The following is a 27,856-nucleotide window of genomic DNA, read 5'->3' on the forward strand; positions in this document are numbered from 1 at the left end:
TTAGAGACATTATTTAGTATGCTTATTACTGTAAGCCACATTCCTCATGGGGGCTGTTGGCTGATCCCCACAATGTCAGGTTTTACTATATTTGTGGGCCTCACAATGAAGGAAAAACATGACCAACACACACATTTTCAGATGTCACACTAATGCAATGATAATCACATCTTGCCACAGAAATTCCCATCTATCATATCCTGAATGCACGCATCACCTTCGGTAACCTGAACGGCTGTGAGGAGGGCGGTTTGCCTCAGGTGGACACTGAGAGGGCTGGACAGAAGGACAGTCCCAGGACAGAGACACCGTCTCCAGGCAGCGACTCTTCCAGTGTGTCCAGCTCTAGTTCCACAAGTAGGAATCGACCTGCTTTTTGCCTTCGATCAAGTGTGATCATTAGAAGTCAATTAAAAAGTATGGTGTTACAAAGTAAAACAATGTTCATACAAAGCACTTGCCATTTTTAATGTCCAGAGATGAACTGATTGTATAAATGTTTAATGTTTGCATTCTTTAATGTGCTGCCTGCAATGCTGATGTAACTCTTTCACATCACTTTGTCAATACATTTGACTCTTAAAACCTGCATATGTAAGCCTAATATGTGTGTGTGTGTATGATTCAGACTCATGTCGTGGAGGAGAGATCCCACCTTGTGTGTTTGAAGCTCCACGAGGCTACAGCGTGTTAGGAGGAAACCAGAGGCAGAACATAAGAGAAGAGGAAGATGATCTGTTACAGTACGCCATACAGCAGAGCCTCATAGAAGCTGGATCAGAGTACGACCAGGTCAGACATGTCACAGACACACATGTGTTTTCAACCTCCAAAAATATAAATTTGAACATTTTGTCCCAACCAGGTGCAATGCGACTAGCGGTAAAGGTGAAAATGATACGGCACAAAATCACAACCAATATGAAAAGATTTTATGTTTAACAGAGCACAACAGTAAAAGAGTTCTAAGCCTTGAACCAAACCAACCAGCTCTTAGACATAATCGAATGACGTACTGTAACTTGAAAGCTGGTCTTCCATTACTTCTAGAGTTGCCACCCGTCCAGGATTTTCCAGGATCTTCCCAGTTTTTGGCCATCCATCCTGGGAAAATTCTATTCTATTCCGGGATGCAAAATGTCCCGGAATTTGAATATTTTCACACAATGTGAGAAAGGTGCCTTGAGTTGTTCCTGTCAGGCTACTCAGTACAATGGGCATATTTTCATGACACATTCAGACATATGGCCCCTGGTTTATAAGCACACTATGCAAGGAGGAGAATCAAATGCATTCAAAAGAAATTCTGATTAATTTTAGTGAACCGGTTTGTTCTGATGATTGAGATTTTTTGCTTTTGTGTGAAAGATCCTTTAAACTTTAGCCTACTTACTATAGTGCTTTAATGTTCTGGAAAACATGTCCATAAGAGGAATGTCCTTCCGTTTACTGCAAGATCCCTAATGGCCACACTCAAAAAAGAAAAAGACTATTTTTAAGATTTTCACATTTCAATTTCATAAAAAATTTCAAATTGAACTGTGTGATTTTTAACAAAATCACAGAATTAAATAAGTAAAACTTAAAATGTCTACGATTTTTTTCACCTTAATTTTGTTAAAGAATACTCAACTAAATATTTTCATTTTATTATTTTAATTTAGTTAAAAATTATACACTTCATTTCCATACAATTTTATGAAATTTAAATGCATATCTTAAAAATAGGCTACAATAGTTTTTGAGTGTATTAATGTTATTGTTTGATTGAATTATTTGCTATATATGCGATAATTTCCATATCAAACAAGAAGTAAACAATCATAAATAATATGTTTGATGTCTTGTATGATTAATATGTTTTTTTGTCATTGATCAGGTGTCTAGCAATTTTCCAGGGCCAAGGTGGCAACACTTATTCCTACAGCTGCCATTTTAAGCATTACAAATTTTGTACTACATTTTTTTTTGTTTTTTGTACAAGTTGTCCGTTTCCTTCTCTTTATACTGCCTTGGTCCTATGCTAGCTGGCAAGGTCAAAAACTCAGATTAACATGTAAGAGATACGATTTATCTAGAGATGCACAGATACTACTCGGCAGTAATCGTATAGGGCCTATACTGGGGGGTAAATACTCGTACCTGGTATCGGTGTCATTATTTCATATTTCCGAGAACGAGTAATTATTTATTTTTCTCCCCAATTTGGAATGCCCAATTCCCAATGCGCTCTAAGTCCTCATGGTGGCATAGTGACTCGCCTCAATCTGGGTTACGGAGGATGAATCTCAGTTGCCTCCGCGTCTGAGACCGTCAATCTGCGCATCTTATCACCTGGCTTATTGAGCGTGTTACCGCGGAGACATTGCGTGTGTGGAGGCTTCACGCTATTCTCCGCGGCATCCACGCACAACTCGCCATGCCCCCCACCGAGAGTGAGAACCACATTATAGTGACCACGAGGAGGTTAACCCATGTGACTCTACCCTCCCTAGCAACCGGGCCAATTTGGTTGCTTAGGAGACCTGGCTAGAGTCACCGAGTACAAGTAAATGAACATAATGACGTGGTGGAACATACTGTGCATGGCACTTCAAAGACAAGTTTCATTCTGGTGTTTAAACCATTTAAATCTAGAATGTCTGTTTACATTTTATTCATCTTTACCTGATATACTGTATATGCCGCTTCTTTCTTTGTCTCTAAGCTCGCTTGTATGTGTGAAAGATCGCTTTCCCAAGTGGTTGTCAGTCATCCATGATTTTTCCACTGATAATTCCAAATGTTTTCCATAATTTTGACAGATGAAAAAAAAAAACACCAAGAAAAGAAACTAGCATGTAACAGTTTTCATTTAATTAATTTTCACAAGATATATGCAGCTTCTCTCTCTCTCAGCATGCTTATGTTTGAGGGAGAGCAAAAGAGTGTTTTCTTTAGTAAAAATTGGTAACGGTGCATCTCTAGATTTATGGCGCACCTGGTTTGGACACAGTCTTAGATTCATTCAAAACTCGTTCACACCCTCTCTCTCCTTCCTTCGTAGGTGACAATCTGGGAGGCTTTAACCAACAGTAAGCCGGGAACACACACTCTGTCCTGTGACCCCAGCCGCCTCGAAAGGTCTGCAGTCAGTATTCCCTATCTACTGTCTCCTGTTGTTTCATCCCACCCACAATAGGCAGGGACAGCATCACATTCCCATCTCATTTACTGGAGCTATTGACACAGGTGTGACTGTCAATACAGCACTCTGTGAAGCTCATAGAAATTCACCAGGGTTTTTGTCTCTCTCTCCTCACTTCTGTTTGCTCTTCATGCTGTATTAAAGCAGGTCGAGCTGAACCTAGAAAAGAATTCTAGTTTTCTGTTTCTAGTATTCTAGTTTTGATAAAACACCAGGTCCAATCTTTTGGACTTATGGGGGTCTGGGGCACATTCCCGGCACTCCATCAATTCGAACATTGGGTTTTAGTGTTAGCACAGGACTACACATCTACCTCCACTGATGCAGTTATTTAAAGGCTTGAAATTTAAATAGACTAGGTAACGCAAGCGTAAAACACTTCCTTACCAACTTATTTGTACTGTGTTACATCCAAGTGTCTAATTGCAATGATTTCTACATCACTTCCCTTTGAATTATCAGGGTTTGTTTCATTATGTGGATTTACCTAAGACATTAATTTTGACTCCTTTTTTCTTACGCACATGTAACTTACAATTGAAGTAAACGGGGTCATGCATAAAGTGCTTTATTTTAGCTGTAGTTTAAGGGGCCTTTTACACCAAATGCATTTTTGCGACTGTTTGCTCTGTTTTTCAATTTTTCTTTCTTTGTAAACATGTAGACAACTTACCTGACAAAAGCTATTATAAAGTAGTGGTGATAAATTTGGTAAAGGCAAAAAGTGGTAGGGAAATGTCCCACGCACTTCTCACTTACAATGACTCGGTACTCTAAAAGGAATATTCCGGGTTCATTACAAGTTAAGCTTAATTGACAGCATTTGTGGTATAATATTGATTACTACAAAAAATTATTTAGACTCGTCCATCCTTTTTTTTTTTTTTTTTAAAAAGCAAAAATTGAGGTTACAGTGAGACACTTTCAATGGAAGTGAATGGGGCCAATTTTTGGAGGGTTTAAAGGCAGAAATGTGAAGCTTATAATTTTATAAAATCACTTGCATGAATTCTTCTATTAGAACTTGGATATTATTTGAGTTTTAAAGTTGTTTAAATCGTCATTTTAGGGTTTACAACATTATGTCATCATAGCAACAAAGTTGTAAAATTGAAAATAATATTACACAGAAAAGGTCAGTAAGTGATTTTATCACACTAAAATCACGTTTACACACATATTGTTTATGTCTTATGGCTACACTTTTGAAACAGTGAGTATTTTAATGTTTACGGATTGGCCCCATTCACTTCCATTGTAAGTGTCTCACTGTAACCCAGAATTTTGCTTTTTTTTTTTAAAGAAAGTGGAATTAAATTTTTTTGATCATCAACATTATGCCACAAATGCTGTCAGTTGAGCTTAACTTGTACTGAACCCTTAATATTCCTTTAAGCTTACACAGAAATGCAAACAAACATTTATATGAACACAATGTTTTAAATATATTCTAATAAATATTATTTAAGAAATGTCTAACCCTAATAGATGTGCTTTAAAGCAATTTATAATTGAAAGTCTGTAACTGTAATCTGATTACATGAATTGAAAAATTTTGTTACACTACTTTTGACTAAAAGTAATTAGAGTAACAAATTACTATGTAAACAGATCTCACCCAACACTGATTGTGATATAGGCCTATATCGTTATCCACCAAAAATTCAAGAATACCACAATATAAATACCACCCCTAGTGGTAATCAACATTCTGCCACTAATGCTGTCGATAGAGCTTAACTTGCATTGAATCCTCAACTTTTCTTTATTTTTCACACAGTTAGCAATTTTGCTGTTGTCAAAGACTTCTTTAGTTTACAGAGGTCTCAGTCACAACACTCTTCTTTTCCATTACCTAGGACCCCACAGCACAAACCCAGACCTGTGGAGAGCCCTCGCAGCACACCAACCAATAAACCACCACGCAGCTACAACGAGCAGCTGCGTTTAGCAATGGAACTATCCGCCCGTGAGCAGGAAGAGGCGGAGCTTCGTCAGAGACAAGAGGAAGAGGAACTGCAGCGAATCATACAACTGTCACTCATGGAGAAGTGACACAACTCGGGACTAATGGGAAACAAGGGGTGGGAGAGCATGCCTAGGGATACGTAACGTAACCAATATGGACTGTGATTGGCCGCTCTCAAATACCCCGCCCTCTTCTTCCATAGAACTGGATAACAGCGACTTTGGGCCAGTCCGAGTCGTTCAGAATGTCCTCACTCTGCAAGTTTACAACCACAAACTACTAATCTCATGGCAATCCACTGACTGATCAGCACCAGTTTGGTGCATGGGACCGTTCTTTAAATGTTTGTATGTGTGTTAATGGCTGAGAAAGCTCTTATTTAAGTGTATTTCTGAAAGCCATCATCCAAGCTCTCTTAGAAAAAGCTCTTTCAAGATCACAGAGGAGTTCTGAGGGTAATGTTGAATTTTGTCACATTTTAATTATACATAATGGAAGCAAAGCATTTTGGTTTTTAAGGCACAAAGATCTCTGCACTTGGAGATAGGACAGAGGAGCAGTGATTAGTGCTAATAGAATGTGTAAGGGCACTTTCACCTTTGGGTTGCAGCATGATTTGTAAAATTTTTATTACTAGCTAGACTGATAAATCGACCAGTGGAGAAATTACTGTATTGGTACAACTGACAAGTAATAAAAAGGAATATTCAAAGGGAAAAAAGACATTTCAGGTACACGTCATTTATGACTAGATGATTCGGTTAAATCTGAATCAGATCCTCACGCAATACTCATAAATTATGTTCTAAAAGCAAAATTCATAATTCACATACAATGCAGTGTGTGCTCTACTTAAAATGGTGCTAAATTCATCTTTTTATCGAGTCTTGGGTATGTTAATAATTGTACATGTTATGACAAGCATTCATCTGTCTGTTCAATAACTCAACAACAAACAAACAAGCTTTGCTTCTGTTTAAGATCCTTTCATTACCTCCGTTCAGTGCTTCATTCAACATTACCATTAGAGCTCATTATCCCAAACAGATTGTTTTCATGACTGGAACACCTGGGAAAGCTAATCAAAAATCGAATTGTGTTTTCAAAAGGGGGGCCAGTTCTGGAATAATACATGAGAGGAATCACTCATAGAGAGATAATGCCCTTTAAGGATCTTAAAATAGATGTTTCTCCTTAGTCAGATTTATTCTGGGTCTGAGTGATGTTCCCTCAGGATTTGATGTATGGTGAAACTGATAAAAACAAAGGAAACATGGCCATACTTTACTTTGGAAAAGCATCTACGTAAAAGGACAAGGGATAAAAGGGATCATTCACCCAGAAATGCAAATTCTGCCATCATTTACTGCCCTGTTTTTCCAAACCTGAACGACTTTCTTCTGTGGAACACAAAAGGAGATGTTAGGCTGAATGTTAGCCTCAGTCACCATTCACTTTTACTGCATCTTTTTTTCTCCAGATAATGAAAGTGAATGGTAACTGAGGTTAACATTCTGCCAACATCTTTTTTTGTGTTCCAAGTCAGTCAGTCATACAGGCTTGGAACAACATAATGGGGAGAAAATTATGACAGAATTATAATTTTTTGGGTTAACTATCCCTTTAGCATCCTAGACGTTTTCAAAGGAAAAGGAACTAATGAAAGTCTGTCCAGTGGTTTAGCTCCTGGTAAACAAATATGTAGGTTTTATTTTATAAAGAATTATGATTGTGCAACTCGCCAGGGTTCAGTCTTTAAGAAATGCTTGAAATGACTCAACGTTTTAGGATAACATATTATAAGAGCGTTATTTATATTAAACCATTTTTTTAAAGCGTTAGTTCACCCTAAAATGAAAATTCTCCCATTATTTACTCAACCTCATGCCATCCCAGATGTGTATGACTTTCTTTCTTCAGCAGAACAAAAACAAAGATTTTTAGAAGAATATCTCAGCTCTGTTGGTCCATACAATGCAAGTAAATGGTGGCCAAAATGTTGAAGTTCCAAAAACATTAAAAAAAAAACTTAAATATTGATCTGTTTCTCACCCACATCTTTCATATCGCTTTTGAAGATATTAATTTAACCTCTGGAGTTATATGGATTACTTTTATGCTGCCTTTGTGATTTTTGGAACTTGAAAGTTCTGGTCACCATTCACTTGCATTGTGTGGACCTACAGAGCTGAAATAATCTTTTAAAAATCTTCATTTATGTTCAGCAGAAGAAAGAAAGTCACACACATCTGGGAAGGCAAGAGGACGAGTAAATGAAATTTTCATTTTTGGGTGAACTATCCCTTTAAATATATTTGGACCTGATTTGGTTGATGCTGTGGTTTGTGTGGAGTGCTGCTATAGTGTTTGTATGTGACTGAATTATATTGTTCACATTTGAAACTTAAAGGTATTCAGAATAAAGGATACGAAATTTAACATGAATAAAATTGTCAGGTGTTGTGAATGTGCAATTACATTTAAAGGAATAATTCACCCAAATGAAAAGTTTGTCATTAACTCACCCTCTTGTTGTTCCTTTGAAATTAAAGACTACACTTAAATGGAATATTCCAGGATCAATACAAGTTCAATCAACAGCATTTGTGGCATAATGTTGATTACCACAAAAAATAATTTCTACTTGTCCTCTCCTTTTCTTAAAAAATAAATAAAATAAGCAAAAATCCTGGTTACAGAGACAACACTTCAGGAAAGCAGTGAACAACCACACCCAAATATGAATTACATCATACTGCACTACTGCTCTTCGCCACATTATGGCGCTGTTGTTCATAGCAAATCTCATCTCTAGAGAACGGGGTGTGCAACTCTCTCACTGATTATCTGATTTCTTTTGAAAGTTGCATGCTCTACGTAATAATGTGCCAATCCTAAGGACTCTTGGTGATTATATGTTTGATGCGCCAACCTGTCAACAGAATGATTGACTCAAAAAAATGAATAAAAATAGTGCAGTTTTATTACTTTATAAACACAGCTAAAGCACAGGATAAAAAGGTTTATCAAGTTTACCTTGGTTTCAAACAGAATCATGACTTCACATGCTGTCAGACATACAGTCAACTGTACCATTCAAGCCAGTGCAAAAATATTGAAATAAAAATGCTGTCTAAAAAAATAAATAAAACAACCATAATAAAGAAAAACAAGAGAGTAAAGTGCATGTTTTAGGAAACAACCCCCTTGTTTCGAGTTGCTACATTACAGATTCTGAACACAAATAGACATACACTCGATCACACATGCCATCATTCACACCTACAGTAGCATACGTTGTCAAATTTAGCTTAGACGTCACTGAACGAAACTTAAATTGCTTGTAGTCTGAGACAGTTCTTCACACCAACAAATGTGGCGTGTAAAAATTCAGTAATCGTCACATGGTGTTGTACAAAACAGTGACCGTCTTTTTTTTGTCCATTGCTTTGCGGAAACGGCGAACAGGGTGAGACTTTACATGCTGTTGTCGCGTGGACACAGAAACGGTGGATTGGATGGGGGTCTGTTCATGGGGCCCAGCCCCACCCAATTGCTGTGAGCATGAGGGCAAAAGGTGGGCTGAGCCTTCAGTCCTGCCCGCCTCCTTCAAATGAACGGCAGGCTCAGGGGAGGAAGGGCTTTGAGGTAGAACACGCTGCTTCTTGTGGGCATCGTCATGGCTGTGGGTGAGTGGAAGGGAGTGAAAGGTGGATAAGGACAAAGAGGAGGGCTGATAAAGGCCTGTGGTGGCAGGGTGGAAGTCCCAGTCACTCAGGTCATGAGTAGATAGCTCTAGCCGGTCCAATTTAGCAAGGGACGCAGAGCGTTTCATGAGCGAAGGAGGGGTGAGGCCAGCCTGTCTGATGCGGGCCTCAATTTCCATTGCTCTCTGCCATGCCACATGCGCTTTGGATTCTAAGCATTGCTCGCCCTCAATTGAGTCCCACTGGCTCTGGGGCGACTGGTTCCCCTCACCCTGCCCAAGTCCTCCAGCCTCATATAAAAATGCCTGGAGCTCTCTAAGAGTCTCCTGGATCTTCTGCAAGTCCTCACTGCTATGTGCAAGCCGCCCCTGGGACCTTAATGGTTCATCAATGTCCGTTTCAAGCTCGGTCACACCCTCCAGACACAGCATAGATGAAGAAGCTGAGCTGTGCTCCAGAGTGGGGTTCGAAGTGATCTGGTCAGCCTCTACAGAAACACTCCCTTCTAGATACACAGAGAAGGAAGGATCAGGGATTATCCCTGAATCCTCATCATCAAGAACTTTGGTTTCATCTCTGTTTCCATGTGCAGTCTTTAGGAGCTCAGTGCAAGTTGGGCCCACAGTGCCCTCTGGCTGACTGGAGTACAACTGAGGACAGTCCGAACAAGGGGATCGAAGAGGAGAGCGAGAGGAAGGAACCTCTTGACTCTGACGAAGGAGAAGTTCCAGTTGCTCAGTGGCCCGGCGCACAGAACCTGAGGGCCTATCGGAGAGAGAATGAGAAGCTGAAGTTTCCTCTTCCACCTCCTCCAGTGTTGCAGTTTGATGCGAGTTGCGTGCCAGTGGCGGACTGCAGGTGTGCGATATGGATTCCAGTTCAGTAACTATATGACGCACAGACACGCTGTTGTCATGGTGAGGTGGGTGGAGCTCTGCATCACTACTGGTCTCTGAGTGGGCGTGACACTAGAGAGGAAAAAGAGAGAAACTGATTACAAAAGAGACTATTTTATCTTTTTACAAACCACATTGTTCTATTTTACTTTCATTACACAGGTCACTACATTAAAGGGTTAGTTCAACCACAAATGAAAATCACTTACTCATACTTGTGTTGTTCTAAACCCGTATGACTTCCTTTTTTCACATTTAACACAAGACACATGTTTAGCAGTATGTCACAGGTGCTCTGTTCTATGCACCCACAGTGAATGGGGACGGCTGTTTTCTCATGCACATCATGAGACATATCGCACCAGGTTTGATGTCAACAATGCTAAACACCATTGCTTCTTGTATGTCTTGTAACCGATTGCATCGCTCTAATTTGAATATGCAGAAGTGCTAATGAGATTTAAGAGTTGCTTCAAAGGGGAAAAATGACTAAAACTGCACCCAAATTCACGTACTAACAGAGTATGTACTGCACTTGATGAAGATTTAACTTCTTGACAGAAAAAGTATGTTCTTTAGGTAAGCAGGCGAGTAGTATGAATAGATTCTCGGACATATCTCATACGGGAACGTGCGGATTGTCCCGTGACCTGCATATGACGTAGTAACAACTGCGAAAATAATTAACACTGGTTTTATTAAACAATTACTATTTAAACACAAGGAACAACTTTCTTGGCATATATATATATAGAGCACTTAAAGTTTCAAAGTGCTGCCCTACTTGTGGTTCTCCAAATATGGCAGCTCTTCAGCTCCTGTGGTATTATAGGAGAGTGAAAAGTCCAGTGGATGCGCACATCAGAATCTCACCGGATGTAGTAGGTCATCCGGGCATTTCTTGCCTACTGTTTCATGAATACTGATGATTCGGACATACTACTCATTTTGACATACTATGTTTGGTATACTATATAGCTGGAAAGTATACATTTTCAGTTCTGCAGAGAAAGCCATTATATGGCTTCAGAAGATTCTGAATATGTGGAAATCATTTATGGTGCTTTTTTGTCAGTTTTGGTATGTCTCGTTCACTGTCTTGCAAGGAAAAGCATCCGGGACATTCTGCTCAACATCTTCTTTTGGAAGGATACGGGTTTGGAATAACACAAGGGTAAGTAAATGATGACAGAGTTATCATTTTTGGGTGAAGGATTCCTTTAACCTCCATAAGTGCAATTGGTTTACATGAGCAGAAAACAGCATTGCACTGGCGTCACTTGCCTACACTTCCTGAACCAAGATTTACTACTCGCTTGATTAATGAGTCATTCCCATTTTTTTTATTTTCATTTCAGCATGCCAATTTTTCTTTCAGGCATGCTAAAACAGGAAATGCAATCCTACTGACTTATTTATTTTTAAGTGAAAGCCAACTCGTACCTCATCTGCTCCCTCACTGGGGTCCTCCAAGGGTGGGGTACATCTGGAGCGAAGTACCCACACAGGGGGCGATTCAGAAATCGAGCGGGGCTGACTGTCCTGGGCCAAGCATAGGAACTTCTCTCTGGCACTAAAGAAGTCGATGCTATCTGTGCTGAAACGGGACACATCTGCTACTCCTATATCAGCATGGTTGTTGTTATCATCACTGGAGCCAAATTCAAGTACCACAGGGGCCCCTGAGGAGCCGTCAGCCTCGGGCTTGCTTGGAGAGTGCAGATTCCCTTCATCTTTGATGACAGCATCCAGACTCAGTTCTAGGCTTTGCAACATAGTGGACTTCGACACTTGATAAGAGTCATTTTGATCAGGTGTGTCTAGGGATAGCTCAACAGAGTCTGTTTTTGGCTCAGGTACATGAGACAACTTGGCGCCAAGGTCTGGAGTTGTATCCCCCTTGCTCTCCTCCAGTGAAGGAGCGAGGATGTGAAAAGAGGGAGGAGGGTGAGGAAGAGTGACAGGCTTTGTCACTGCTACTTTCATACAAGAGTTCTTTGCAATATTCTGCTCAGGCACCACTGTGGCCGCCCGCTGCCTGGGAAGAGGCAGGAGAGAGGGGTCCTCGCTTGCCAGCTCAGAGGCAAGATGGTTTTCCTTGGACGAATCATCGGAGGTGGTGTGAGAAGGGGATTTGGGGTGAGTGTTGCCCACAATGGGTTGTGTATCGCTAAGGGTTTCTAGTACAGCCATGCCCAGCATTTGCTGGATGGAGGGAGGACCATTGTTGTTGTAAGGGTCAGAGCGGTCCAGCGAACGGGGTGCTTTGCAGAGTGGCTCATGATAGTCTGACAAATCGCTGTCTGAGTGGGATCGCCACAACTTGTTATGCCTCTGTTTGCTGGAGGAATCAATCAAGCATGCAAGAGAGACAGAAAGAGTCACAAGTGTGTCAGAAGAACAGTTAATCTGGTGTAAACATTTAAGGTAAAAGTGTGTAATTTTTGCACAACTAGCATCACCAAACTTTTCCAAATAGGTTTCCCAAACATTTCCCCCATCTGCCATTGGTCAACCAGATAGTCCCACCCCAAACTCATGAGACTGGTTGACTGCATGTTGCAGGTCAGGATGCTCAAACAAACCAAACAATGTTGCGAAAGCACCACAGAGCCACAATTCAATGCAAAGACAAAATGCAGTAACTACACACGTTTTCAAATTTAGTTATGACTGAAATCGGGTCTCTAAAAACGCTCCCACATGACTCATGTTGGGGCGTCAACGCTCTGCTAAATGAAGCATTGAAGACAGCATCACGGAGGGGAGATTTTATGAGTTTGCTAGGCAAAAAAGTTAAAGTTGTGCACAGTAAACATTGAAAACATGTATTTTGGGGGCCTGGGTAGCTCAGCAAGCAAAGATGCTGATTACCACCCCTGAAGTCGTGAATTTGAATCCAGGGTGTGCTGATTGACTCCAGCCTGGCTTTGTAAGCAACCAATTGGCCCGGTTTCAAGGGAAGTTAGAGTCATGTGGGTTACCTTCCTCGTGGTCGCTATATGGTGGTTTTTGCTCACGACGGGACATGTGGTGAGCTGTGTGTGGATGGCGCGGTGAGTAGCATGAGCATCCACCAGTAATGCGCTCAGCAAGCTATGTGATAATATGCGTGCAGATGCAACTAAGATTCGTCCTCCACCACCGGGATTTAGGCACCAAAAGGAATTCGACAGTATTGGAAATTGGGCATGCCAAATTGGGGAGAAAAAAAGGGATAAAAGAAAAAAGAAAACATGTTTGGAAGAGACAAAAAACACTGACAATTGCTTTGATTGCAGAAAGTAACTAGTTAGGTAAAGTTTGTCAAGACAAATGATGTTGGCTTGACAAAGCCTCGTCTTGCCTATCTAGCTAGACAGATAGAGATAAAGAAAGACAAACTTAAAGTAGATTAAAGGCCTTATGTGGATTTGTTTACATTTGAAGTTTTGACAGTTGGACTTTGAATTAAAGAGCATTTGGCCCATTCCGTCAATGTAAGTCTATGGGATTTTTTCGGTTTTTGATTGTCCACTGTGCGAAAACCATGCGTCTTTCCAAAACCTAGTGAGCTTCCTTTGGAGGCAGCATTTTAATACATCATAGGTGCGCTCAAAATGCGAAGGCTGTTCCAAAAGCTAGATATCTTAATTATGCTTAAGACAGGTAATTTTTGGTCAAATTTTAAGGTATCATCATATGTAACCATCCCTGGGTAGGTGATCCCAGAATGCACCGTGATGAGCTGGAAAAATAAATCCAAGATGGCGGACAAAGGGAGAGAAATTTGGATTATAAATATACTTATTCACTTAATACTGAAAAGTATAATTAAAAAAAACTGTTTAATATAATAGGAAACTGAATATTTTACTCAACATGTGTGTGTACTATACATATTTATGCTCAGAGTATTGCGTTGTTCCTCTTATGTCACCTGTATTGACGTTGCTTTTAGTGTGAGGAGCACTATTTGAATGATGCGCGGAGCTGCTGCCTATGTAGGGCGTTCCAAAATCGCTCTCATATGAGGCATCATTTCAGTAAGGATGCTGGCATAAAAGACAGCCGCCTATGTAAGCAGGAGACAGCAAGGCAGCTTTGGAACAGACCTCTTAAGTTCGAACATTTTTTGTACATTTTTAAATATTTGTTGTTTTTTTCCTCTAAAAGACGTCAATCACTTTGGTGTAAAGTTGGACCTGTCACTGAAAGACAGACTTACTGCATATATGCAAACTGTCCGGTAATCATTGGCTGACACTTTGAAAGGTCATCGGCAATGGGGTCAAAGTTCAAATTGTTTGAACTTTGAGTGCAGCATTACAAGCTTGAAGGAAGCTCAATGCATCTCCGAGGCAACGCTGACGCTTTCCTCCATAGACTTCAAATGTATTCTGCAGCGCTGAAGCGAGTCATGTGAAAGCCCCATTAGACTCTGATTTTGGTTTGTGAAAACTGCAATAACTATAAAATCCACAGCATAAAATCCAAAGTAATGAAAAAACTTTAAAGCCATATTTCTCTGAGTTCTCCTGGGTAGCGCAGCACAGCGTTACAGTGTTCAGGAAAATCAACATATTAATGGCTTACTTATAGTTATCGCTGCATATCAAAATGGTAAAGAAGAAAGCATTTGAGCGTCGTAAAATTACAAACATCACTTTTTGCGTCGGGTGAGTCACTGAGGATGGTGACCGATCTTTCATAAAATGCACAGAGTAGCTTGGGGTGTGTGAATAGGAATACAAACACGTAAGCAAAGTATGACAGCAAAGCTGCACAACAAAAGGAATGTGGAGAGACAGCTACTCAGACCTAACTCTTGCATGAGATCACAATAGCAATGAAACTACACCATTGAATCTAAATCCAGGAGCATTTACTCAATGGAAACTTAAACCACAGTCTCTGTTGATCCTGTTTAGAGCAAAAGCATTACGTGTAATCCAGAGTCAATGTGTGTCAGTAATGCTATTCTTCTGGTCTTTATTCAAAAGGTAAGGGTGAGTGTTTGAGTGTGGTATAGAGAGATAATTGCATAGAGCATTTTGACCTATTGCACTGTGTGTGTGGTCTGTACCTGGCTAGCAGGATACCCTGGTATTCTTCCAGCTGCTTCATGAAGGAAGGATTGGGTTTGGTGACTGAGCGACGTTCCTTCACATGGTCGAAGGCTCTTTCTAAGTCCCAGCCATACTCCTTCATGGCATAAGCAATTACAGTGGAGGCAGAACGACTCACTCCCATCTTACAGTGCACTAGACATTTCACCCCAGCTTTCCTATAACAAAAGACATTATAAAAAAGATATTTCTTGTCCTGGATGCTGATTTGTCAATACAGCATTCCAGTAGTGTTATAATACACAACATAGTAACAGCAATGACACGAAACATCTGTTAATTTAACTGCAGTGTATATTACTGCACAGCACCTATATAGACCAATTATTAACCTTAGACTTCTTGTTTCGTTTTAATTGTATGTTTACATTTCAATAAACAAATGATCCTTAAATTACTTATATGGTTAAGAATTTTAAGTTTTATTGTAAACATTTTATAAAAGCAATAAGGCACTCAAGCCATGCTGTATTGTGAATATAGTCACAGTTAAAGTGGTTAAATTGGCTTTTTTATGCAGTAACCTTATTGCTTAATTAAACCACACTTTCACAGCAGCTTTAGTAGATTTGCGAACTAAACATTAAAGATTTAAGATTTCCAGGTCCAGATATAAGATCTCAGTTTTTGCAACTTACTTGGCTTTGGAAATGAACTTGTAGGTGTCATTCCAGTACTCCAAAAGGTTTGTGGCCTCCTCGTCATACACTCGGATGTTGTGGTACTCAAAAAGCCCAGGGAAGAAATTATCAATCTCACGCGTCACATTCAGGATGTAGCGAACTCTGAGGAAGTAGAGGGAGGTTAAATTAACAATGACTGCATGCAGCTGAGCGGATGTATTCATTTAAATAGAGTGGCCTGGAACAACAGAGTTGCTTACCCACTGTTCTGGAGCTCCTCAAGGTTGGAGGCATTCCACTCAGAACCCTGGAAAAACAACCAGAAAGCAAGTTACAATGAATAATCCTAAAGACTGTGGCAAATTAGTTTTCTATAGTGAGGGGCGAACTCACTTAACATTAGGGATGCACCGATATGACATTTTTTGGACAGTACCGATTTTAACAAAAACCTATAGGCCGATACCCATATTGTGCCATTTGCCTTATTTTGTCATCAGATCACTGTTTTACTTAGGAATTCTATTTTAAAAATGTACAAAGAGGTACAAAAGCTTTTTTTTACTGTTATAACAATAAATAATTTCCATTGAACATGGATTGGATCCATGATAAAAAAACTAAATGTGATAAAATGAAGATTATGAATGCAGACTGTATTTTAAAATCAGCCTTTTAAGGTTTAGTAATCATGCAAGAACAAATTTCAATCGATGTCTGAGAAGTCAAAGTCTGCTGGTTTCAAAGCGTTTTAGATAGTTTCCCTCATCATGTAACCTATAGGTAAGTGCTTAACAACTGTCACGTCCTGTTTTTCCGCAACGTGAGAACAAACAATAATACAAATTAAATATTATATGTTCTAAGGAATGCAAACCCCTCCACATATTGTGGCTATTATTATTTCTGGATTGTGCATTTGAAGTCACAGAGTTTTTACAAAGTGTGTTACTAGTTAATTCTAAATAAACCATCGATTTTCATATCACTGTTTTCATGCTTATAACTGATATGCTGATGGTTTAAATTTGGTCAATTATAGGCTGATAGATATCGGCAGCCGATACACTGGTGCATCTCTACTTAACAGTATTTCACTGCAAACCCTGCACAGAACACCTGGAGCCCAGCAATATTCAAGCGATATTTAAGCTGGTAAAGCTGTAATGTATGCATATTTAAATAAAATAATTGTTATTCTTTTCTGGTCAAAGATGCTTTCTATGCAAATGAGGCTCATCCAAGAATGTACTGAATTCACAAACATCAGCACTATTTACATGACGCAGTTAACATTATTGCATTATTACCACACCCAAGGAAAGCTGGTGGTAAATGAAGTTTATCAAACAAGAATGTTTGTTTACATTTTGAAGTGATCATGGAAGCAATAATTGTAGCCAGGCGAAGGTTTGGGGGATTTGGAAAACTTAAGTGTCTTTAATAATTCTTAGTGCACTCCCCTGAGTGTGATAGAAAAGGGGGTGGGAGACTGACCAGGTATAGATGGTCGAAGATCACGGTGGGACTGTCCATCTGGCCCAGGATGATGATCATTTCATTATCAATAAACTCCTTGAACTCCCGCAGGTTACAGACCATCTGCATCTCCAACTCTGTGCGAATCTAAAAAGAAAAAATATATAATACATTGCAGGGTCAATCTCACGAAAACTGTCAAGAAATGTCCATGTCATATTTCATGAAATTAAGAGCAGTAAAAAATATAATTATTGTAAATTGTAAAGTACATTTGTAAGTATACATCATAGTAGCTGTACTTAATTTATTATATGTTGCTTTTAATAGTAAAAGAAAATAGTGTCTAGACAGGATAATTTTCATTGCTGTACTAAAGTAGTTTTCACATTACAGTAATAAGAGATTTTTAATGATCTAAAAATATGCTTCATTTTCTTAATGCAATATGTAATATCCTGTTTTGTTCCCTTTGATTTTGGGGAGACATAGTGATATTCACCCTACCATTTTTCAACACTAATCTGGATGGGTTTTACTAATGAGTTTTACTGAGGAAATCTGACCTGTAGAGACTCGGATTGTGTACAATGAATGATCGTACCTCTTTTGATGTGACATTCTCCAGGTCCTTCTGCATCATGATCTCTCTCAGCCGGGTCTTAATCAGTCTCTCTGTGCGCTCCCTCTCTGTTGGCCTGTGCGCATGAAATCCACAATCATATATCATTTGGTTTGGACTTAATGGGAGGTGTACCTCCCTCGTATGATTCTTTTAAAGTCTGTGGGGTATTGTTTGAGTAGAACTTAACAAAATCCAGAGATCTCAGAACAGATACTTTGTTTGATTTCAACAAACAATTTGGTAATCAAATTCCACCCCTCAGCCACAGCATGTGCGAACATTAATGGTAAATGTGCGTCATCCCTTGGCCTCTTGTGTTGGTTTCACCACAGCAGAGCTGGGTGACTTTTTCGATTAATTTGAATTTAAGTTTTTTTTAAGTTAGGTTTTAAGTTCTTTTTTTTTTTTTGAAGTATGGAATCAATGTTTTGCATAAAATATTAGCAGATGCTGTAGTTGGATACACTGTAAATCCACCAATGGCTGAATATAAAAGAGAAAAATGTTCACAGCACTTGGCTTGATGCCCCCCTTAATCTGATAAGATGAACGTGTGGAAATATGTGCAGCTGCGTGCTCCAACATAGCATAAGTTAACAACACTGAGACGGATATAAAAGCCGGTTACATTTCCAGTACGACTGTACAGTGTGATTGTAGGTAGACTTCATCCATCATGAATGTTTACACTGGCTTAAACAATAACTAGGTTCTGGTAAGTTGTGTAAATCATGAAGCACTAAGCTACATTTTCTAAGATGTCCACAGAAATGTACGTGTTTATAATAAAGTGTAAGAACATATGTGACAGTTATGGGCGAATCATCCACATCTCCTTTTAACATGATGATTCAGATAGATCGCTAATTATTGCTTTGTTCTGTGACGCGTTTCAAATGTACTGCATTAATAGCCAACATTTAGGAAGTGAAGCGATCATTTTGACAAACAGCGATATTATTTCATTTTGCTGCTCTGTTCAGAATGTACCGTCAGAGGGCGCCGTGTGCTCACAGCACTGACTGATGTCATTATTTTAAACTGAGCTTTTTGCTTCTTGCGTTTTCAACTACACTGAAATTTTCCTGATATTTGGACTCTGTTTGCAGGTGTTTATGGTTATACATACAAACTGATTAATATACTAAAAATACTTTCTAGATAAACATGACTATTTCTAGATATTGATTTCTAGACAACGTTCTAGATGGACTTGATTTAGATAAAAATAATACCTAAATTGGCTTTGAGGTATTTTGTATTTCTTATTTTATACAATTATTTCTGAACATCAGTGTTATTTTAAATAAATTCGATTTTAATTTACTTTTTCGCTGTTGACAACTTTCTGTGAGTTACACCTATAACTGTACTATACTCATTCTATAATGAAACAAAACTTGGACTTTTCTAGCCATGTTGCCTTGCATTTTAATTACGAACATGTTATTTGAATCATATGTTACTTTTTTGAAAAATACCTTTAAATGTAGGAAAATCTAATTGAAAATCGTCCTAAAAAAACAAAACAAAAAAACAATTTTATATATATATATATATATATATATATATATATATATATATATATATATATATATATATATATATATAGTGCAGTGTTCTTAATCACTACAAGTAACCTTGAAACACAAGCTAATGTAGGTCAACACCTTCACCTGGTGGCTGTGCGCATGAGGGCAATGTCTTCTGTAATCAGAGAGGTGAAAAGACCCTCTGATTGTTTCATATACGGGAAAGTTAAGCATGTTTAGACTTACTGACTTAAATGACCTTTCAAGAAAGGACCTGGCCACTTAAGCTTTCTCAAGAAGAGACAGTGTAAAGTCACGATCCTATTATTTTGCCATGTATATCCATGCGAACCATCCAAACAAACATGCAAACCTCAAGCTATAGACACAAATTAAGCTTGACACAAATCCATCTACTTTAACACCAAGTCCGAACTAAGCATGAAGCAATAAAGCCTCAAGGAATAAAATTTAAACATAAATGTGCGTTTTTATCTTAACCAGCCATGACAGAACATTTCGCAGATTTCTGCAGTTTCCATTTCTGCGCTATTATGCTGGGTAGCCCCGCCCACCATGAAATCTCATTGGTCCAAAATCCCACTCCACATAGCTGTATAGTAAACATCAAATGTGTTTTGATTGATGTTCATGTGCTGCGTCTCACAGCATTTTCACTTTGAGTGTGGACCATCAAATTGCTTGTTGCAGGAGACTTGTGCTATGTCTGGTCAGTTTACCAAGTTCAAATGCATTCTCAGATGGGCACTTTTCCGTCAGATATTTAAAAAAGACATACTGGATCAAATTAGGTGTGGGTAAAAACATAGATTTTCCGATGCATCATGATCTTCATTTGAATGATCTCAATATCGAATCTTAAATCGATCTTTTATTCTATGTGAAGCTCTCAACGAGAGCAATCGCTTGGATTTGCAACCAAATTTCACGCCGTGTGACTAAAATGTCTATATTTGGCAACTGGCTGGTAAATGTTCAGATTTCACTCACCAGTCATTGTGTAGTATAGTGGTTGAGCATTCAGCAGCAAGATCCTTTCACTGCATGTTGTGAGTAAAAGTTGTTCCGTGTAAAGATGACATCCACGCAACCCATTTGTCACTGAATAATGTCTCTTTTAGTACCCTTTCTGTTCTATACAGTCAGTTGTTGATCAAAAACAAAAGAAACATTTAATTCTAATCACGCATAGCACAGATGAGTTAAAGCCATCGGAGTCTCTCTTGCAAACGCTTTTTTACAGAAATGCTGGTTTTCTTAAAGAGAAAACTGGCATTTCCAGTTTTCTTACAAGGTTTTTAGCATGTGCTCAACAAATCAATGTTAATAACAGGAAATAGTACAAATTATGCAATAATAAATGCAAAATAATATTCAATATAATAACATATTGACTGAATACATGGATATGTTCATTTTTAAAAAGCGCAAATGTGACAAACTAAATTATATATGTTAAATTAAAATTTTCGTAATGTACTAAGCTAGAAGGTCCCCTGTATAATTAACAGCATTAACTGGGAGAGAATTTCTTTCATATGTAAGCAAAAGGGACATTATAACTAAAATAATCCATATGAAACGATATCAAATCAAAATTGAATCGAGAGCTTGTGAATCGGAATTCGAATCGGGAAATTTGTATCAATACTCAGCCCTAGCTCAAATGTTGCCACTAAAGAGCTCTCACCTCTCGAGGAAAATATAATATCTCTATTGCTCAACCCCACTGGCCTCCTTCAGAGTCACTTGGTCCAGAGTGTCTACAAGTAGTAGATCGACATAATTCCCCCCTCCCCTCTACTCAAGCTTGACTTTTCAGGCCACCTGTCTCCAACTGTCCACCCCTCTACCTACCTATCTGTTTTGCACATTTTTCCTACTGTAAATCAATCCATCCCAGCATGGAGCTATTTAAAGCCACCGGCCGCAGTCATGCTTTAAAGATAAAAACACAAGCACGTGGAAATGTCTCCAACTGAGGGAAACCCCCCCACAAAAAAAAGTTTAAAGGCCATGTCTAAGAAGCATTGCACCATCTGACCCAGTGTTTCCCATTAATCAAAACACAGAAAGCACATGAGCGCCATAATAATACCCATGATTCATAAAGACACTGACTGCTATGCCTATATACAAAGTGAAAACTATATACGTGTGTGTATGTTACTTACACATTGGTAAAGAGCACAGGGGAGTCTGCGCGGTGGGACTGCACATCTTGCATGGCGTTCCACTCATTGATGCAGTGTTGATCAGAGGTCACACGGCTCTGATAGTAACTGACCCAGGTCAGGAAGAGACTGCCGGGGTAGTAGTTATGACATCGGGCCACCTCACAAACTTTATGCAATGACTGCAAAGCAGACCTGCAAGTATGCGTGAGAGGAAGTACATTAGTGTCACATATGTTTCTGTAGTTTAACAAGAAGGTTGTGGGTTTGATTCCCATGGAGCACACATGGTGCTTAATAGTGCACGACAGATTTATCACCCTTTCACATATATATCGGTATCGGCTTATGTTTTCCAATAGGCGCAGATGTGAAAACTTTTTTTTTATAACATATAACGCAGAAAACAATGCTTTAGAATTGGTGTCATAACGTAGTTTGTCCAGTAGAGCGCGCTCTGACTCCATTGTTTACAGAGCTGACGGTGGTTCTGCAGATAGTGCGGAGTTAAGTGGTGTCTTCACGAGTTTGTAAAATACATACTGGAAAGTTATTAAACAATGACCCCATCATTAAACAATGCACCCGTATCAATATAACTAATATAACGTTAACCCTGTCCCTGACAACCATGTGACTCATGTTATCACATGTTTGCTATGTTAGCCAGTCATAGTTTGTCAGTGCAGTCAGTAATGTAGCAGACTGAAAGGTAAGCATCACAGCATCTTTTTGCAGCACAGCAGACAACGGTGCGGTGGTGAATTGTGTCTGTTGAGTGTTGATTTCACGCTATGTTGTTACCTAGTTGGTGAGACGCAATGCTGGAAAGTAAATAAACAACATCCATCTTTTACTCTCCGTGACAACAAGCTCATAGCTGACTAGCGAACCACGTAGCTACTTTCATACCTTGTCAGCTGAGTGGAAGCTAATGTGTAAACATGTATTCAACAAACTGTTTTGTTCAGAATTTGCAGTTTGGTACCCCTTTCAACCAAACAATTCCAGTCGTTGCGTTTACAAAATGTAATTTAAAAGTCTGGTTTTCCACCATTGAATGTTTCCCCTGAACTTGTATAGCAGAATACGGTACAACACCGCTGCTGCTGTTTATCTCTCGACTCGGCAGCAGCGAACCATGAGTTATTGTTTGTGACAGTTTTGTTATACATTAGCAGCTAAATATTGCTGATGATGTTTTGATAAGCAAGAAAACTGTACTTTAGTACAATTTAGAGGTACTTACACTTGAGTATTACCATGGCATTTTCTATTACTTTATACTTCCACTCCACTACATTTCAGAGGGAAATATTGTACTTTTTCCACTGCATTTATTTTTTTTAACAGCTATAGTTACTAGTTAATTTTCAGATAAATACAAGTAAAATATGTGATCAGTTAAAATGAACTGTTATCTCTACATTTAATAAATACCCATCTTAAAAATGCGCAAAAGCAACAGCGAATGGGCAGTAAGGTGTGGGACTACTTCTCCAAAGATGGTGGTGTAGTTGTCTGCAATTCATGCAAAGCAAAGATAAGCCAGGGATCTAGCAAATCCAGTCAAAGGAATACCACCAATTTGTGGTCTCACCTGAAAGTGAGACCAGCTCAAAAATTAACAATATCAGTCACCGTATCGGTAATAGGTGAATTTTCTCCCCTCTAAAATCGGTATCAAAAATCCCATATCAGTTGGGCTCTAGTGCTGAACATACACCTTGAATGCACTGTAAGGGGCCATTCACACAGAACGTGTTGTGCATCAGTCAGCGCTGGTTTTTCAATATTTTTCTATGAAAACATGCACTAGATGGACATCTTTGACTGTTGCACTACGTCTCGCTGTTATTTCAGCATCTCAAGCAGGTGCGCTGTGTTTTTTTCATATGACATGTCAAGCTAAAAAGAACTAAAACTTTTAATAAATGTGTCTTGAGACACCTGGGTTATGTTCCATTTGTTGAACTGCACTTTTTGTAGCGCAAGAACACTTTCGGTCTAAACAGACCGTATGTCGCTTTGGATCAAAAAGCCTGCCAAATGCATAACATAAAAAAAAAAAAAAACAATTTAAAAACAAAAAACATGTATAAAAGCAAAAGGACACTCACCACATGGCCTGGACTGAAACTGGCTTGAAGACATGGACACTGTTAACAGTGGACACACTGAAGCCCCTATTGAGACGAGAACAACAATTTCAGTGTGAATATACTGCAAAACCTCAGTTTCAAAATGCAGAACTGATGTGTTTGTGTGTTATGCTTTACCCGTCTCCATCCAAGTGTATAAGTGTATCGCTCCACAAGGGTAAGACCAGCCCAACTGTGCAAATGCTGCAGGAAACGTATCATCACATGTTATGTGTACCACCTTCTACAGCAGCAAAAAGTAAACTAAAGCCAAGTGTATACAACAAGACTGAAACTCGTCTTTTCACGATTTAAGCGACAAAAAGCACCATATCTTTATTGTAGCCAACTCTGATGCTGATGCTTTTCTAGTGTATGCACCTGTGAGGTACGCCAAGACAGATTTCAAAACAGTGCAAAAATGACTGCAAACCCTTCCTCCTCTGTCAAGAATCACCTCTTGCATTGCTATATGTGCGCATGTTTGTGAGATAACCAATTTTGGGATCATACCCACAGTCAGGAAGAAGAATGATCTTGTAGTTGATACAACTAGAATGCAATTAGTTGTGTAAATTGTGGAGTCTTTAGATAAGCGCAGGGCGACAAGCTTCAGCCTTCTATTGTGCGCTTGGCTTAAAGATGAATTGGCTGTAATGAAGGCTGTACTAAAGCATCTACAATGCTGACCGGTCTGAATTGCTGAAGTCCATTCCCAACACCACACTTTCCTCCGTGTCCTGTCTACCATTGGTGGACACGATCACCATGTAGCGCGTACGCTGTGGGTAAGCACTCTCTAACCGAACAGCCTTTGAGAAAAGAGACAGAAATAGGCATCAGCATTTTCCATTCTGATTTCTTAATTGTACTTTGATAAGTTCTGGAGGATGGTCGTATACCAGGCGAATAGTGTCCTCAGGGCGTAGCAAGGTGAACATGGTCTGCAAATGCTGCTGAAGGTCACCTAGAGAGGAACCAGGAGCAACCATAAACCTCTCAGATAAAGAGCCACAATCAAAACTCGGCTGTGTGACATTTGCATACTACAGCCGAGTTACTCAGAGTCAATTTCACTTCCTCTAATAAAGGACACATGTTCGTTGTCTGGTTGGTGTTTGATTAGCTTAGGTTTGTAAATCATGAACAGAAATATTAAACCGATTGGAGTTATAAAACTGTACAATATTACATGCTTTTGTTCTAAAACAGAAGCCCTTAATTAATTGACTAAAGGCAAGAAAAGGTAAATAAAGACTGTACGACTGCGTACTGCATTATATAATGACAGACTTGGGTCCCCTTATGCATTCTTGTAAGCTACTTATGCATTCTTGTAAGCTAATGGGTCTCATAATTGAATCAAAGCTGTATCTGCAGGCACAGCAGGATGTCTATCAACAGGCATGCAAATGCACAAACAGAATCAACCCTCGCTGACATAATCGATGTCCTTTATTTCAAAGACAGCTCTGTGTATTGCTATATGGCACAGCTCAAATCTAAATTGAAACCAACAGTTTGACTTTGTGAATGCCAGGCTGATTCCATAACATATGCATCTGACTGTTGGTTCACTGGTTGCGATATGTTTGCTTTATTGGTGGGTTTCATACCTGTGTGTTTGTCCTGCCGCTGTGTGATGAGGGGTACAGCAGAAGGGGAGGAGCCATTTCCCCGTGGGAGGAAAAGGGCTGCGCCTTTGACGGTAAGAAAGTTCTCGCTGATACTGGCGAAAAGAAAAAAAGAGGGAGAGAGAGAGACACAATGTTAATTACATATTATACATACAAAGTTAAAACCCTGCATGGAAAAAAACAATTTGTTTGGAACCAACACAGAAGAATCAGCTAAAGCATGGCTTGAACTATAATCTATGCAAATACGCAAACACAAATGCTTCTAACTACGTGTTGTGTGTTCTGAAATGTCTCAAAAACAATTCATAACACAATGCAATTACATTATTGTTGCATTGGCAGACATCAGTTGTAAAATGACTTTGGTTAATGGTTTTCTTTTTCAGTCCAACTCCCATCATGGCGGAGGAACAATTTGAATAGAATCTTGCATAGCAAGTTAGTTAAACATTGTTATGTTTATCTACCGAAAAAACACATCCAATTTGATGGCACAGATATTTGGAAGTAGCTATCAGCCTCTTGTGCACTAAGGTTTGCTACTGCCACAGTAATGTAAGAATGCATTGTAAGTATGTACAACGGGACTGCCAAGCATTTGCATTAGCGTTTAAGCACTTGTGCAGAATTTGCCTCTGGCTTTACACCATTGCTACTATTATGGGCTCAATCTCAGATCTCAAACTGACATTGTAAAATAAGCAAGGGAGCTCAGGCTGTGACGTGCGTGTGAGAGAGAGATTGTTTCCAGAAATCACTATGGAGATGTTGTTTATCAGTGTGACCGTGGCCTCTGCACGGCAATGGCTCAACAACAGAGACGTGGTGTGACCTGTAACAGCTGTCATGCACATCTTCAACTTAGAGATTACATGCCCTCCTCTGAAAAAATGTACTGCTCTGTATAATATGGCACAGGCTTTGGACTTTCCATGTCAGACTCAGAGTAACTACTTCTGAGAAATCTGCATTATTCTGTGGAAATGCGAGCCCTTTGGTCAACATCCACTTTCAGAGTTTGGAGGAGGAAGGATAGCAGAATATGAGGGAATGTGAAAAACCCAGGGAAGTCACGCCCCTAATAAAAAACTAAAAGAAAACCAAAACATCAGGCTCGGCTGAGCTCATTTCCCACATCTCAGTCACCCCCGACCCAGCTGTTTCCTCCCTCTCTTCTCTCCATTTTTCTCTGTCTATCTCACTGTCTGTCTCTTTTACAGCTGGGCCTAATATGTATGAGAAATGCCTTGCGGCAAGTATGTCCAAAAATACATATTTTCAAAATTGACTAACCGGTGGGTTGCCTGAACGACTAGTCAACTAATCTGTTTTAAAGAAGGTCAAAATAAAAAGGCTAGTAATAAGGACGTGTTTTTTAGGAGCAGTCCTTCTTTTAAAAACAACTAGATGGACATTGTTTTTTGCTATAAGACATGTTTTCTGATGATAATTTTTTACGTTTTAAAGTTCTTTTTAAAAAACTGAGGGTTTTACTTTTTTTTTTACCAAACTGTCTTACAGCTAAAACAAAGCATGCTTGTCAGCACACAAATTAAAAGCTCTAGTGCATAAAATGTCAGATAAATTGTTTAAATTACAGAAAAGCTTGATAAAAAAAATAAAAAAATAAAAATCGACCTTGCTAATCGATGATTCAACCATCATGACCTATCCCTACTTTACTGAGTGCTTTTGTAGGAACCTTTTACAGATGGCAACTCAACACACATGCCAACAGAGAGAAAATAGGACATAGGGAGAGAGAAAGGGGAAGCAAGAACAGTCTGAGAACATGAGGAAAACGAGAATCAACTATCAGCACTTGAGGATCCTAGCTGCAGAGTAGTAGCTAATTTTACACCTCCCAAAAATAGACATCAGGGTGAATGTCGGTTGCTGATGGACTTCTACAGTGTTGGTAGCTACTGTATGTCATCTCATGTAACCAAACATTACAGTAGAAGAGCCTACAGATGAAATTGAGGATGAAAGAAAGCTGATAGAATTATTTCTGTTGCTCAGCTGGTAGAGCATGTTGCTTGCAACACCAAGGTCATTGGTTCGATTACTAGTGAACACAAAAACTGATAAAATGCACTGAATGTCGTGTTATATCAAGCAAGTCACTCTGGATAAAAGCGTCAGCTCAATGTCATGAATCCCCCCTAGTTCAGCACCAGTCGTTTACACATCAGAATTAAAAAAAGGCTCTCGATACAGGCGTAAAAAGCTGAAGAAAGGTGTGAGGGTAGTGGGTGGGAAGGGGTGAGGGAGGGACAGGACAGGTTCAAGCACAACAAATCCCTTTCACAACACATGATAGAGATGACTAAACATCAACATGTGAATGGAGACAAAAACAAAAGTGTGTTTGCACTTCGTTGTATATCAATCATGGGAGAAAACTGTGAATGTGTCAAGAGTGAAGACGATAAAACAGTTTGCAAATCAAAGATTTGCCAGTTATGAACCTCACCATGGAGTTTTGTGCAAAAGTCCACTCACATATCTGCTCAGCCAGTGCTGTTGAATTTGCACCGGAACCGCTGTCATGTTCATTCTGTTAGTGACTGAATTCTCCGCTGTTACGCAATCTCATGCATAATGTGGCAAAACACCCAGAATCTACTGACGTGGACACGTTCTCTCTAACCAAACATATCTCCCACTTTATGCATATACCTCACATTTTTTGACGTTGTTTCAACTTTTGTTTTTTAAACCAGAAGAACGATATATATGCATTAAATCAAC

General features: G+C 39.2%; 2 protein-coding genes across 4 annotated transcripts in view; one reads left to right on the plus strand and one right to left on the minus strand.

Moving 5' to 3' along the window:
* ankrd13b (ankyrin repeat domain 13B) overlaps positions 1-7,339 on the plus strand; it is a 48,868-nt gene extending 41,529 nt beyond the window's left edge. Inside the window, exons 12-15 of one of the 2 annotated variants that reach the window (XM_051666153.1) lie at positions 181-357; positions 629-792; positions 3,047-3,123; positions 5,047-7,339. In XM_051666153.1, the coding sequence (XP_051522113.1) occupies positions 181-357; positions 629-792; positions 3,047-3,123; positions 5,047-5,242 (614 nt within the window). In that variant the 3' untranslated portion in view covers positions 5,243-7,339. Of the gene's footprint in view, positions 1-180; positions 358-628; positions 793-3,046; positions 3,131-5,046 lie in introns of both variants that reach the window. The other variant, XM_051666154.1, reaches the window with a different exon arrangement.
* A 778-nt stretch (positions 7,340-8,117) lies between these two features.
* LOC127422381 (protein phosphatase Slingshot homolog 2-like) overlaps positions 8,118-27,856 on the minus strand; it is a 43,206-nt gene continuing 23,467 nt past the window's right edge. For both annotated transcript variants that reach the window (XM_051665862.1, XM_051665861.1), the window contains 13 exons: positions 25,079-25,191; positions 24,365-24,429; positions 24,153-24,274; positions 23,601-23,666; positions 23,442-23,507; positions 21,322-21,516; positions 17,574-17,667; positions 16,988-17,116; positions 15,751-15,797; positions 15,506-15,652; positions 14,825-15,025; positions 11,203-12,100; positions 8,118-9,831 (listed from right to left, as the gene is read on the minus strand). In XM_051665862.1, coding sequence (XP_051521822.1) covers positions 8,557-9,831; positions 11,203-12,100; positions 14,825-15,025; positions 15,506-15,652; positions 15,751-15,797; positions 16,988-17,116; positions 17,574-17,667; positions 21,322-21,516; positions 23,442-23,507; positions 23,601-23,666; positions 24,153-24,274; positions 24,365-24,429; positions 25,079-25,191 — 3,418 coding nt within the window. In that variant the 3' untranslated portion in view covers positions 8,118-8,556. The remainder of the gene's footprint in view (positions 9,832-11,202; positions 12,101-14,824; positions 15,026-15,505; positions 15,653-15,750; positions 15,798-16,987; positions 17,117-17,573; positions 17,668-21,321; positions 21,517-23,441; positions 23,508-23,600; positions 23,667-24,152; positions 24,275-24,364; positions 24,430-25,078; positions 25,192-27,856) is intronic.

Source organism: Myxocyprinus asiaticus, chromosome 31 (genome assembly GCF_019703515.2).
Source record: "Myxocyprinus asiaticus isolate MX2 ecotype Aquarium Trade chromosome 31, UBuf_Myxa_2, whole genome shotgun sequence".
In the NCBI taxonomy this organism is placed as follows: Eukaryota; Metazoa; Chordata; class Actinopteri; order Cypriniformes; family Catostomidae; genus Myxocyprinus; species Myxocyprinus asiaticus.